A 13,865-nucleotide genomic window follows, 5' to 3' on the forward strand; every position below is an offset into this window, starting at 1 on the left:
AGAGCATTGGTTCGAGTGAGAGCGATGGCTATAGACGAAAAGGTTAGAATCAATAAATTCAATGGCTCAGATTTTGGATTTTGAAAGATGCAGATTGAAGACTATCTATATCAGAAAAAAGCTGTATGAGCCCCTTTCACGGACGAAACCAGAAAAGATAAAGGATGATGAGTGGACTCTTCTTGATCGCCAAGCACTAGGTGTTATTCGGCTTACGTTGTCTCGTAACGTTGCGTTTAACATAGCGAAGGAGAAGACTACAGCGGGTCTCATGGCGACACTCTCAAACATGTACGAAAAACCCTCTACCTCAAATAAAGTTTATTTGATGCGTAGATTGTTTAATTTGAGGATGACAGAAGGTGCTTCGGTGGCTGAGCATCTGAATGAATTCAATATTGTAGTAACACAATTGAGTTCTGTATCTATCGAATTTGATAATGAGGTTAGGGCTTTGATTCTTCTATCTAGTTAGCCAGAAAGTTGGAACGGTACTATAACGGCAGTAAGTAATTCTTCAGGAAAAGAAAAGTTGAATTACAATGATATTCGAGATTTAATTCTAAGTAAAGAAATTCGTAGGAGGAAATTAGGGGAAACATCAGGTTCTGCCCTGAATACAGAAGCCAGAGGAAGATCAACAGGAAAAAACTCAAACCGCAACAAATCAAAATCCAAACATAGAAGTAAGTCAAGAACTGGAGAGGGACGGAGTTACTAGAACTGAGGAAAGAAGGGACAACTAAAGGGAGATTGCCCAACATTGAATAAGAACAAAGGTGATCAAAATCAGAAGTCTACTAATGCTGCAACAGAGGAGATTTATAATGCTTTGATCTTGAGTATTGACAGCCCTCTTGAATCTTGGATTTTAGATTTTGGGACATCATTCCATTCTACTTCACAGAGGGCAATCATGGACAATTACATTGGTGGTGATTTCGGGAAGTTTATCTGGCTGATGATGAACCATTGAAGATTGTGGGTAAAGGGGATGTAACAATCAGGTTGCCAAATGGATCTATTTGGAAGATACAGAATGTCAGACATGTGCCTGGTTTGAAAAGAAACTTGATTTTATTGGACAACTTGATGATGAAGGTCATGTTGTAACCTTCATGGGTGGTTTGTGGAAAATCACCAAAGGAGCCATGGTTGTTGCCCGTGGTAAAAAAGAAGGCACCCTTTACATGACTACGAATAATAGGGATACAGTAGGAGTTGCTAGTGAAAAGGAAGACTCAAATATATGGCACCAAAGGCTTGGGCATATGAGTCAAAAAGAGATAAAGGTACTTGCATCTAAAGGGAAACTGCCAAATTTGAAATCGGTGGACATTGACTTTTGTGAGGATTGCATCTTTGGCAAACACAAGAGGGTCAGTTTTTCAAAGGATGACAGGAAACCAAAATCAGAAAAATTAGAGTTGATTCATATAGATGTGTGGGGACTTGCACCAGTTTCATCTCTTAGAGGATCATCATACTATGTTACCTTTATCGACGAGTCAACAATAAAGGTATGGGTTTATTTTCTGAAACATAAATTTGAAGTTTATACTGCTTTTACGAAGTGGAAAGCCTTGGTGGAGACTAAAACAGGATTGAAAATTAAGTGCTTGAGATCGGATAATGAAGGGGAATATGAGGACAATAAGTTCAAGAAATATTGTGCAGAAAGTGGAATTAGAATGGAGAAGACTGTTCAAAAAACACCTCGACAGAATGGCGTTGCAGAACGCATGAATAAACTTTGAATGAACGTGCTAGAAGTATGAGGATACAAGCCGAATTACTAAAGATGTTTTTGGCAGATGTAGTTAACACTGCAGCATATTTGATCAACTGTGGTCCATATGTTCCATTGGATGGAGAGTTACCAGAAGAAGCTTTAAGTGGTAAAGAGGTAAATCTTTCCTTTTTGAAGGTATTTGGTTGTGTTTCATATGTGCATATAGATTTTGCTGATAGAAGTAAACTTGATCCAAAATCTGTTAAATATACTTTTATTGGGTATGGTATTGATCAATTTGGTTATCGGTTTTGGGATGTGTAGCTCGACTTTTTGTGCCCCCTTTCGGAAGACAAATAAGCCCTATAGTATCGGACTCTTGCAATTCGGACTTTGATTCCACAAGTGCAATGTGAAATAGATAAACACCAAAGAGTCCAAATCTGGCAAATCTTTTGAAAAATTGATTTTGATTCAAATTGCCAAAAATGGGTTGCTTTGCCAGATACAGAGTCGCCCACCTAAATATTTTTGAAAAATTTAGGAAACCCATGACTCGTGCCAAAGGCCACATGTCTATCATTACCAAGATTGTCTCGGCTCTGGAACTTATGTACGAGAGGGGAAGGTCATAAATTGAGCACCCCCGCTCGCCGGATCAAAGATCGGCCTCTACTAATCATGATATGAATCTTGTGTACATTATATGCTCTTGTTCCAATTTATTAGGCTAGCATTACTATGTGATGAGCACACACACAAGTATAGACTAACTTGCAAGAATTGGAACCCTTGATTCATGTTTGTTTTGAAAATTGTTTCGAATATGTACCACTTGTAAAAGTGATCGCATATGAACATTACTCAAATTATTCCAATTCAAGAAATAAGCCTTCATCCACAAGTATTCAAGCAATTATAGCACTTAAACAATTAGCCTCATGGCAAGCATGCTAAACATGGCAACATTAGCATGCAATATGCTAAAGCGAGTAAAGGCTCACCTAGTACTCCAAGCCAATAAGAGAAACGAGTTAGAAAAAATTCATGATTCTTACCTATGCAATATGACTAATACAACACATGCGATATGCAATTACTAGGCTCGGCTACTAAACATAGTATGTGAATCAATTTGATAGTATGCGGTCTAAGCACATATTTCAAAGAAGTATTTAAAGGACAATGCAAGTTAGAATGATGCACCGAGCCTCGGTATATGCAAGACAAGTGGATGCAAAACATGAAGTATGCTAAACAAAACATGGTGCCCTAATCTAACCATCGTAAGCAGTTAAATAAAAGGGAGAAGGACGTGGGGTTGGAAGTCATACACATTATTACAACATTATGCCCTCACACAGGAGGGTCCGAATGAACTAACTAGCTAACTAATTAAAGCTAAACTAATTAATTAATTATTACAAATCCAAATAAAGCTAACTATTCTAGTTAGTTATTACAATAAATTAACCAACTATTCTAGCTAACTAATTATTACAAGACAAAATTAAATAACGAATTTAACTAACAAATTAACTACAACACTTTACAAAATTAACTAGCTACAACTAATTAATTACAACATGAAGTAACTAAATTAACTACTCTAATTACTTCTCCTCGGGAAACGAGGAATGCTCATGCATGCGCGAACTTTCCACCCGAAAAAGCCACTGTTTCTGCTGCTGAATGCCTCTGTTGCACAGTGGAACACTTGCACTGTTTTCCACCTCCAAACCAACTCTGTTCTGCTTCAAAAGTACACTGCTGGATTTTGCACAGGTGGCCGGCAGAGGGCTTGCCATCCACTGATGATGGATTGCCGGCCACTGATGACTGGATTGTCTTACTGCAACAGAGAGCAAACAGAGCAGGGATAGGGTATTCTCAAGGGTTTGTTTGAACAATTTATCCCTCCTTATCATTTGAACAGCTCAAAGGAGTAGTAAGTTTGATTCACAAACCACCAATCGATGCAATTTTATTGCATGATGGCTTATGAATCAAGTGTGCAAGTTCAATGAATGCAACAAAACTAGGCTCTCAAAATCACCTCCCTATCATGAAGATCAAGAGAAGTAATTGACAATGAATCTTGAACCGTTTTCATCACTAATGAGTATGAAATGACTCAAGACTCAAAGGGTTCAATTAACGTCCGATTGAACCCAAACCAAATTATTATCTTGCTCTTTTCTATTCATCAATTTTATTACTCCATTTTAATTACCTCTCAATTCTTTAATCAATTAAGTCCACAAGTGAATTTAAGTCCTCTAATGGAAAGAGGGCTCAAACCAAGTGTTACTTTGGACATGAAAGAGACATCATACCATTCGTAATGAACCCTCAAAGGGTTTAAACCATTAAACATGACACCTCAATCTCATGCTTAAACAAACAAATAATTTGAAACCACTTTCAAAGCAAGAAAAAGCCAAGAAATGAGGGAGGTTGCAGAGGTGATTAAAGGTGAGAACAAGTATGGAAAGCCATAAATAAATACAATCAACTCAAATATGGTGGTGTCTAAAGCCTAAAACGCCAAACTTATGAGGACAATTACACTACGAGCATGCAACATAAGGCTCAAATGCAATGAACACGTAAAAATAGTCCTAAAATAGTGCTAAACAAATTCTAAAATATGCTGGAATTAAGACAAAAATAGATAGGACAATAAGCTAAAACATGGATCATGCTAGGCTAATAAGCAAAACACAAGGAGGAAGGCTAACCCTTCCAATTTTGGACTTCAAAACATGATTTTACCCACTGAAATAACTCTTAAAATTAGTGTTTAAAATCTCAATGAAAGATAGTGTAAAGGTGGGAAACACAAGGGTAAAGGCCTTGAAAGCAAGGTGTAAAGAAGGGTGAACCACCCCTCAACCTTTGTTGGCCTTAAAACCCAAGTTTCAGCTTAAAAATATAGAGTTTTTACAGCCCAAAAATAGTTGGAAACTAATAAGAAAAAGAGTAATTAAAACAAGTAAAGAGGCAAAGCTTTATACCTCTTGAAGATGAGATCACTTTCAAGCAATAAAACAAGGCAAACACACCCTCAAGAGCTCAAACAAGGCTCAAAGATACCTCAGCTCAAAGATGGAGATGTTTGGTTAAGAGTGTATAAGCAAAGGTGAAGAGTGTATAGGCAAAGGTGAAGAAATTTGCAAGAGAGAGAGGAAAAATTTTGGTCCAAAATTTTTCTAACCCCAAAGCAAGAGGGAAGGTCCTCTATATATAGGGAAACATGAACCTCCCTCAGAAACATTCATCCATACACGTGGGAGCAGATGCAAGCATCTAAGCAAACAGCTGGCATAACTGTCACAAAATATTTGCAAAACACATTGGTTGCCGGCAACCAATAACAATGGCCAGCTGCCAATAGAAGTGGCCGGCAGCCCATAAGAGGTTGCAGGCTTGAAAATCTAAGTTTTGGTCCAAAAACAAGGCAACAGGGGTGTGGCATTTGAAAGGCTCAAAGCTGTGGCATTCCGTTAAGGACTTCAAACACTTGACAAGTATATACATTCATCATTGGGTATGCAAGCGATGACGTCCAAGTCATAAGGGCGATCAAAAATGGGGTGTCCAAATGATGATAAAATCAAAAAATAATCAGAAGTAGAGATGTCATGTTTAATGGGAAAGCACTGTACAAAGATAGAGATAAGTCTGCATGTGAATCTGGATCTGAATCTGTTACTTGTCATGAGCATGTTGAGTTAGAGGAGATTAGTGAGAGTGATTTGAATAGTAGGATTCAAAATAATCCTAAAAAGCTTATTCCACAAACAAAGAGTTGAGACGGCCAGAAAGAGAGTCTAAACCTACACAACATTGGTCTCTATCTTTATATTATTTGTTGTTGTCTGATGGGGGTGAACCTGAAAGTTATGATGAGGATTTGCAGGTTGATGATTCAATTAAGTGGGAGTCAGCTATGCAGGATGAAATAGATTCACTCATGGCAAACCAGACATGGAAGTTGACTGAATTACCAATGGGTAAGAAAGCTTTGCACAACAAGTGGGTTTACAGGGTCAAACAGGAACATGATGGGAGTAAACGCTACAAGGTCAGATTGGTTGCAAAGGGATTTCAACAAAAAGAAAGGGTTGACTACACTGAAATTTTTTCTTCAGTTGTGAAGTCGACCACTATCAGAATGGTGCCGAGAATTATGGTTGCTGAAGATTTGCATCTTGAGTAGATGGATGTGAAGACGACTTTTCTCCATGGTGATTTGGAGAAGGAAATTTACATGAAGCAACCACAAGGTTTGTTGGCACGTGGCAAAGAGGAATTTGTATGCAAATTTTGAAAAAGCTTGTATGGTTTGAAATAGGCCCCAAGGCAGTGGTACAAGAAGTTTGATGGGTTTACGTGTAGCAGCAGTTTTACAATATGTCAAGCAAATCATTGTTGTTATATTAAGAGGTTTGACAAAAGTTATATTATTTTGCTCTTATATGTTGATGATATGCTTATCGCAGGATCTAGCATTGAAGAGATAAAAAGATTGAAGAAACTTTTGTCCAACCAATTTGAGATGAAGGATCTTGGAGTTGCAAACAAAATCCTTGGTATGAGGATTCCTAGGGACAAGACAAATGGTACTTTGAAGTTGTAACATGCTGAGTATATCAAGAAAGTTCTCAAGAGGTTTAGCATGGATGGTGCAAAACCAGTGAGCACTCCATTGGCTAGCCACTTCAGACTTACCAAAGAGCAATCTTTGAAGACCGAGAAGTGCATGCTTATATAGAACATGTTCCATATGCTTCAGCTATCAGTAACATAATGTATGATATGGTTGTACTAGACCAGACATTGCACATGCAGTGGGAGTGGTTAGTAGGTATATGAGTAATCCAGGCAAACAACATTGGGAGGCAGTAAAGTGGATCCCTAGATACTTGAGTGGTACTACAAACATGGCACTTTGTTTCAGACGAACCAACATCGGGTTACATGGTTATATTGATGGAGACTTGGTTGGTGATATGGATAACAGAAAGAGTACTACTGGTTATGTTTATACATTGGGTGGTACAGCAGTGAGTTGGATTTCACAGTTACAGAAGATTGTGGCCTTTTCTACAACAAAGGCTGAGTATGTTGCTATTACTGAAGCTGGGAAGGAGATGACTTGGTTATAGAATTTCCTAGCAGAGTTGGGTAAGACGCAAGAGATGAGTATTTTGCATAGTGACTGTTAAAGTGCTATTCATCTTGCAAAGAATCTGACTTTTCATTCTAGGATGAAACACATTCAGCTGCGATACCATTTCATTTGTTCACTTGTAGATGATGAGGTCTTGTCTCTTGAGAAGATCCAAGGCAGTAAGAATCCATCAGATATATTAACCAAGACAGTCACCATTGACAAACTGAAGTTGTGTGCAACTTCAGTTGGCCTTCAGGATTGATGAAGAAAGATCGAATTGTTGCGGTGTTTTTCTATGTGATGAAGATGATGGAGAGCTTGTGTTATTAGGTTCCAAGTGGAAGATTGTTGGGTCGGTGGACTTTGATAAGTACTGTTCACTCAACCCTATTGTTCACTCAAACACTGGGTCTAATGGAGGGTTTGGGGGGGCTTTTTTTTGGTACTTTTGTAATTCTCATGTGCTTCCGTGTAACCCTAATTCTATACTTATAAATAGATGAGAGAGCGCCTCTTTTAGGTTAAGAGAGAGTTGTATTTTTCTGATCATACTGAAAACCACAGCAGCCGTGGACGTAACCCTATTCTGGGGTGAACCACGTAAATCATTGTATTCTTGTGTGTGTGATTTGTTTAATTCGTTAATTTCTTTCTTGTTTGTTATTTCGTGTCTCACCGATCTTGGTTAGAAAGGATCAATTCCTAACAACTTCTGGGAAAGAAACATTGAGTCAAGGCCTGGTATTTGCTCTAGTACCAAGAGATGTGCAGAATACTGAGGCTGTAGTATCAGCTATACTTCCAATTTGTGCATAAAATGCGTATATTTTGATTGATTCGGGGTCTACACACTCGTTTGTCTCGCATGTTTTTTCAAGAAAATTAATAGACCATTGGAACCCATGAACTATTTATTAGCTGTGTCTTCACCTATTGGGGGGTTTATGACTTGTGCTTATATGTATTCTACATGTGAGATTGTTGTTGGAGATGTGATTTTATATGTTGATTTGCTACCTCTGAATCTTGATCATTTTGATGTAATTTTGGGAATGGATTGGTTAACAAAATATCATGCCTCCATTGATTGTATAACAAATCAAGTTGTTTGTCATCCACCGGGGTTGCCTGAATTTATATTTAACAGAGTTGGTGTCATACCTCCCCCATACTTGATTTCATCTATGAAAGCATGCAAATTGATTAGAAAAGGTGTAAAATGTATTTGTGTTGTGTATTGATTGTGCCTACAGATAATAAAGCTAATGTGGACAATATTCCTATAGTCAGAGAATTCCTAGATGTTTTTCCAGATGATTTGCCAAGGGATTTGATTAACAGGGAGATTGAGTTCAGTATTGAGGTGATACCGGGTACACAGCCAATTTCCAAAGCTCTGTACAGAATGACACCTACTAAATTGAAAGAGTTGAAAATTCAATTACAAGAGTTGTTGGACAAAAAGTTTATTAGGCCTAGTACATCACGTGGAGCGCTCCAATCTTATTTGTGAAAAAGAAGGACGGTTTATTACGGTTTTGCATTGATTGTCGTGAATTGAACAAGGTAATAGTAAAGAACAAGTATCTGTTGCCTTGCATTGATGACTTATTTGATTAGTTGCAAGATGCCCAAGTATTTTCCAAGATTGATCTTAGATCGGGATACCACCAATTGAAAGTCAAAGCCGAAGACGTAGAAAAGACTACATTCCGAACAAGGTACGAACATTATGAATTTCTTGTTATGCCTTTCGGAGTTACTAATGCGATCACTGCATTTATGGATCTCATGAACAGAATTTTCAAGCCATTTCTTGATGAATTTGTGGTTGTTTTTATAGATGACATCTTGATTTATTCCAAAAGTAAGAGGAACATAAACATCACTTGAGAATTACTTTGCAAATCTTGAGAGAGAAGTTATATGCAAAATTGACAGTGTGAATTTTGGCTTGATAGTGTTATGTTTTTGGGGCATGTGATAAATAAAGATGGCATTTCAGTTGATCCACAGAAGATCGAAGCAGTTATGAATTGCCCTAGACCGATTAATGTTACTGTAGACTCGACTTTCTTCGCACAGCCCATTTTCAGAGAGGCTTGAATTAGTCCTACAGTTTGGACTCCTGCCACAGTTCTGAATCTAACCTCACAAAGTGCAATGTGAGATTGATAAACACCAAAGAGTCCAATCCGGAAAATCATTTTGGAAAATCAGATCTTAAATCAAATAATGCCAAAACTGGACTACTTTGCCAGATTACAGAGTCGCCATCTAAATATTTTATTTTTGGGAAATTTAGGAAACCCTGACTCGTGCCAAAGGCCACTTGTTCGTCATCACCAAAGTTGCCTCAGCTCGGGAACTTAGGTACGAGAGGGGAAGGTCCTGAAATAAGCACCCCTGCTTGCCCGATCAAAGGATCGGCCTCTACTAAGCATGATATGTTGTTTTATAAACACATGTGTTCTTATTCCGGTTATTAATCTAACTTACTATGTGATTCGCACAGCAAGTATAGACTAAACTCGGAAGAATTGAAACAAAACAACTCATGTTTGTTTTTCAAAAATGGTTTGAAAATGCCACCCTCAAGTGGGCTAAAGTGCGGATTTTGCCACCAAACAGGATGGGCTTTAAAACATGATTTTGCCACTTCGCAAAGTAGGCTTAAAACTCACATGTAATGAATTGTTCCAATTCAAGCAACAAAGCCTTCATCCACAGGCATTCATGCACTTTAGCAAATAAGCACATAGCCTCATGGCAAGCATGCTATCATGGCAACACTCACACTCATGCAAGTATGCTAAAGTGTAAAACTTACAATGTACTCCAAGCCAAAACAAAAGCTAGTTAGAAATATGCATGATTCTAACTATACAAAAATGCCTAATGTAACACATGCAATAATGCAATATGATAGGCTCGACTATCTAAGATGGCATATGATTCAATTTGATAACATGCTTTTAAACACGTATTCAAATAGGTGTATTGAAATACGGTGCAGTTTGAATGATACGCCGAGTCTCGGTGCATGCAAGACAAATGAATGATACAAACATGCATGTATAAGGTATGCCAATCAAAACGTGCCCTAATCTAACCATCAAAAGCGGATAAATAAAAGGGAGAAAGACGTGAGGTTGGAAGACATGCACACACACACACGCACCCTTATTACAACATTGCGCCCTCTCGAAGGAGGGTCCTAATAAATAAGTTAAGCTACACTAAGCTAAGCTAATCTAACTAATCTAATTAAACTAACTAGACTAATTATTACACAACGAAATAAAGAAACAGCTAAGCTAAGCTACTTAATTATTACAACAATCAACTAATTAGCAACTAGTTAATTAAATTACAAAACTACACTGCCTCAGCTCTGCTCTGGGATGTAGAAGATGCATGCTCAGTTTTTTGCCCTGAAAATCCCACCGGTTTGCTCTTGAGAGGCTCTATTTGCAGGGTTATTCCAAGAACTTTCTGCTCTAACTTACCATCTCACTGCTGAGGAATGCACCAGTGGCCTGTCGGCCATGAATGATTGCTGCCGGCCATCTGCTGGCCAAAGATGTAGCACTATCGGCCATCAGTGTGCTGAATCACCAAACTGCAACAGAGCACAAACAAAGGAAAATTGAGGGTTTTCCAAGGACATGTTTGTGCTGTGCTCCTCCTTATCATCTCAAAACATAAATGGAGTGGCACTCTTGGATCCAAAACCACCAATTAAGCATTTCAATGCATGATGGCCAAAGATCCAAGTTGTACACTTTCAATGAATGCACAAAACAAGACTCAAAGGACCTCCACCGTATCATGCATGATCAAGGGTGATGGAGACAAAGGAGATTGACTCATTTCATCACTTTGAGTATGAAATGGACCAATCTACCTTGTGTTCAATATAATGTCCGATTGAACACAATGCAATGCAACATAACAATGCTTATCTTGCACAAGTTTTACTTGATTCATTTTATTTACTCATTTTAGCATTACCAAGTCCTTCTTTAATCAGTTAAGTCCAAGATGAGTGTCCTCTAATGAGAGAGGGGTCAACCAAAGGATGGTTTAAGACATGAGAGAGATCATGCCTTTGGCTAGGAGGAACCCTCAAAAGAGAGTTAAAGCCATTGAGCACAAGCTCTATCTCAAGCTTAAACACGATCATAAGATTAACCAACCCTCAAAACAAATAGAAAAATGAAGAAATGAGGGAGGTTGCAGACTTTTAGTGCTGAAATGGCATGACAAATAATACTACAACATGCAGGCAACACATGCACAACATGTTAACAGCCAAAAGCATTAAACTAGTGAAGAACACTACACTAGAGGCATGCAATATCAAGCTTAAAGGACTAAACCAGCTCTGGACAGAGCTTAAACATGCCAAAACAATGGCTAAAATTTATTGAGATTGAAACACAAAAGACAAGAAAATCATGCTCGCATGTTGGCTCAATGGCAAGGCTCAAAGCACAACTCTCAAAAGCAATGAAAGAGTGACATAAGTGAGAGTATGATAGAGCCGTGAACACTGAAATTACATGCAAAATGATGCTACAACATGCAAGCAACTCATGCACAACATGTTTAAAAGCCTAACTCATTAAGCTAGTGAAGAGCCTTACAGTATAGCAATGCAATACAAAGCTCAAAAGGGACAAGTGCTTCAAAATAGTCCTAAAACAACTCAAAAGAAGTTCTAAAACATGCTTAAAGTAAACAAAAAAAGGCTAGAATGAAAGGCTAACACACAGCATAAACTAGACCATTAAGCACAATTACACTACAAGCATACAAAGCAAGCCTCAAGTGACCCAACCAGCCAAAAACAGAGTTAAAGTAGGTCAAAATAGAGCCTAAAACATGCTTGAATTAAGCTTCAAAAAGGTAGAAATACATGCTCACATGTTAAGCCATCTACACTTACAAATAAGACACAAGGAGAGTAGGCCAACCCCTCCTATTTTGGACCTCAAAACATGGTTTTTGTCACTGAAAAAGCTCTGAGTTTCAGTGGTAAAAAGACCCAAAAATTCTGATTTGAAGGTGATAAGAAATGGTGCAAAAGGCTTAATAAGCTAAAGAGTAAAGGGGGAGGGGGAACAACCCCCTAACTCACAAGGGCTCAAACCACCATTTTTAGGATTGAAAAACAGAACTTTTGACATACCAGCCTTGAAATGGTGGAAAAAAGATGGCAAGTCAAGTATGAAAAACAAGCTTAAAGGGAGAGAGTTATACCTTTTGAAGCCAAACACACTTTTAGGCAACAAAACCAAGTCAAAACCACCTTAAAGAGTCCCAAGAGAGCCTCAATCAACCTCAACCCAAAGATCAACAACTTTGATTAAGGGTTGATGGGTTAAAGTTTGATATATGCAAGTTTCTAAGCACAAAAGCTCTAGAGAGAGAAATTTAGAGAGAGAGAGAGAGGATTGTAGAGAGAGAGAGGCTCCCCAAAATATTTCACTCCTAAATTGTTTTAACCTTTCAAACCATAGAGAAGGCTCTCTATATATAGAAGAATGATGCTTCAGGTCAAAAATATTCCAAAAGGGATAGCTGGAACAGTTGGAGCACAAATATCTGTAAAAATCTGACTTTCTGCATCAATGGCCGGCAAGCCATCATTGATGGCCAGCACTACATCATCCATGGCCGGCAAGGACCACTCTTGGATGGCAGGGAACCGGCATTGGCCATTCATGGCCAGCACATGGCCAGAAAAACCCATCCATGGTCAGAAACCTCCATCTCTGGTTGGCCAAAAAAATCTACTTTTTGGGCCCAACTTCAAATGGACATAACTCCTTATTTGGAATCATTTAAAGGTCATTATTAAGCCTAAATTGAAGCCCTGGAAGTCTTTTTTCCAATGGTGGCAGCCTCACATAAAAATTCCAAGTGTGTAAAAAGTTATGCCTCTTTTAGTGAAGACTGCTCAGTTTTAATCCTACCCGAATTCATGCCCAACTTCTTCTCCAACTTGGTTTCTTCCCTCCTCTCCTCTTTTCTTCAAATCCAAACCTTTAAACAAGATGTTTTAAAGATTTTTCCAAAGATCTCATCTCTCTTCCATCCATTTCCACTTTGTCCTTGCTTAGTTTACCGAAAAGCGCAACATTTAACAAAATGTGAGCCTCGGAACATCGTAGAAACCTTTTTCAAAAATATTTTGAAAGAAAGGGTTTTAAGGCCTAAAATCTTTTTGTCAAAAACGTTTTGGTCCAAAAATGGGGTGTATGGTTGGGATTTGACTCTCTCCTTGCCAAATAAATTGAAGCTTTGCACTACACACCTTTCATCACCAAGTAAATGATCAGTGGCGCCCAAGTCTTAAGGGCGGTCAAAAATGGGGTATCTACAACTTCCCCTCTTTGACAGAGCTCAGAGTCATGAAATGACGTGAGTGAATGTCAAAGCCCAAAGACGACCCATTTTTGACAAGGCCGAAGACTTGGGCAAATAAACAAAATGTAAATGCAGAAACAAATGGTTGCGCCCGCAGGCTGCCTACGTATCCCTTTGCAAGGAATCAAACCAGCGTAGTTCAGGGACAGGATGTAAAATGATACACAATTATAATGAAATCATGCAAATGATATACAATGTAACAAAACAATGCAAACCACAAGTAGTGCAAAACCACGCAAATATCATAAAGGGACGGAGATGCACAATCAAACTACGTTTAACACAGAAAAGGTGTCGGAACCCTCAAACCATAATTCTCTTAGTGGAATAGGCATATGCACATGCAGAACTATATGTTTCACAAAAAGAATACAAGTAATTGGGTGGCATGATATTAGTAAGGAATGATCTACTGAGGAAAGATTGTGATCCTAAATACTGAATGCAACAAAACAAAGTACGATGCAATGGATGCAGTGAATAAGGCGCAAGCCGAACAATATTTTTCCTAGAAAA

At 38.3% G+C, this 13,865-nt stretch overlaps 1 protein-coding gene across 1 annotated transcript; it reads left to right on the forward strand.

Annotated features, from left to right (window-relative positions):
* The first annotated feature begins 1,774 nt into the window (after positions 1-1,774).
* On the forward strand, positions 1,775-5,954 carry LOC145791494 (putative mitochondrial protein AtMg00820). Its single transcript, XM_082871850.1, has 2 exons — positions 1,775-1,906; positions 5,655-5,954. Exons 1-2 carry the CDS (start codon positions 1,775-1,777, stop codon positions 5,952-5,954), a joined length of 432 nt encoding a protein of 143 aa, XP_082727976.1.
* The last annotated feature ends 7,911 nt before the right edge of the window (positions 5,955-13,865 follow it).

Source organism: Camellia sinensis, chromosome 5, assembly GCF_055761805.1.
Source record: "Camellia sinensis isolate YWXY chromosome 5, ASM5576180v1, whole genome shotgun sequence".
Taxonomy (NCBI): Eukaryota; Viridiplantae; Streptophyta; class Magnoliopsida; order Ericales; family Theaceae; genus Camellia; species Camellia sinensis.

What these genes read in the sequence shown, in the direction of transcription:
- LOC145791494 (XM_082871850.1), top strand. Translation starts at nt 1,775, where the DNA reads ATGAGGATACAAGCCGAATTACTAAAGATGTTTTTGGCAGATGTAGTT. An exon ending in AAGCTTTAAGTGGTAAAGAG is followed by an intron (nt 1,907 to 5,654) that starts GTAAATCTTTCC and finishes GAGGATTTGCAG; the next exon opens with GTTGATGATTCAATTAAGTG.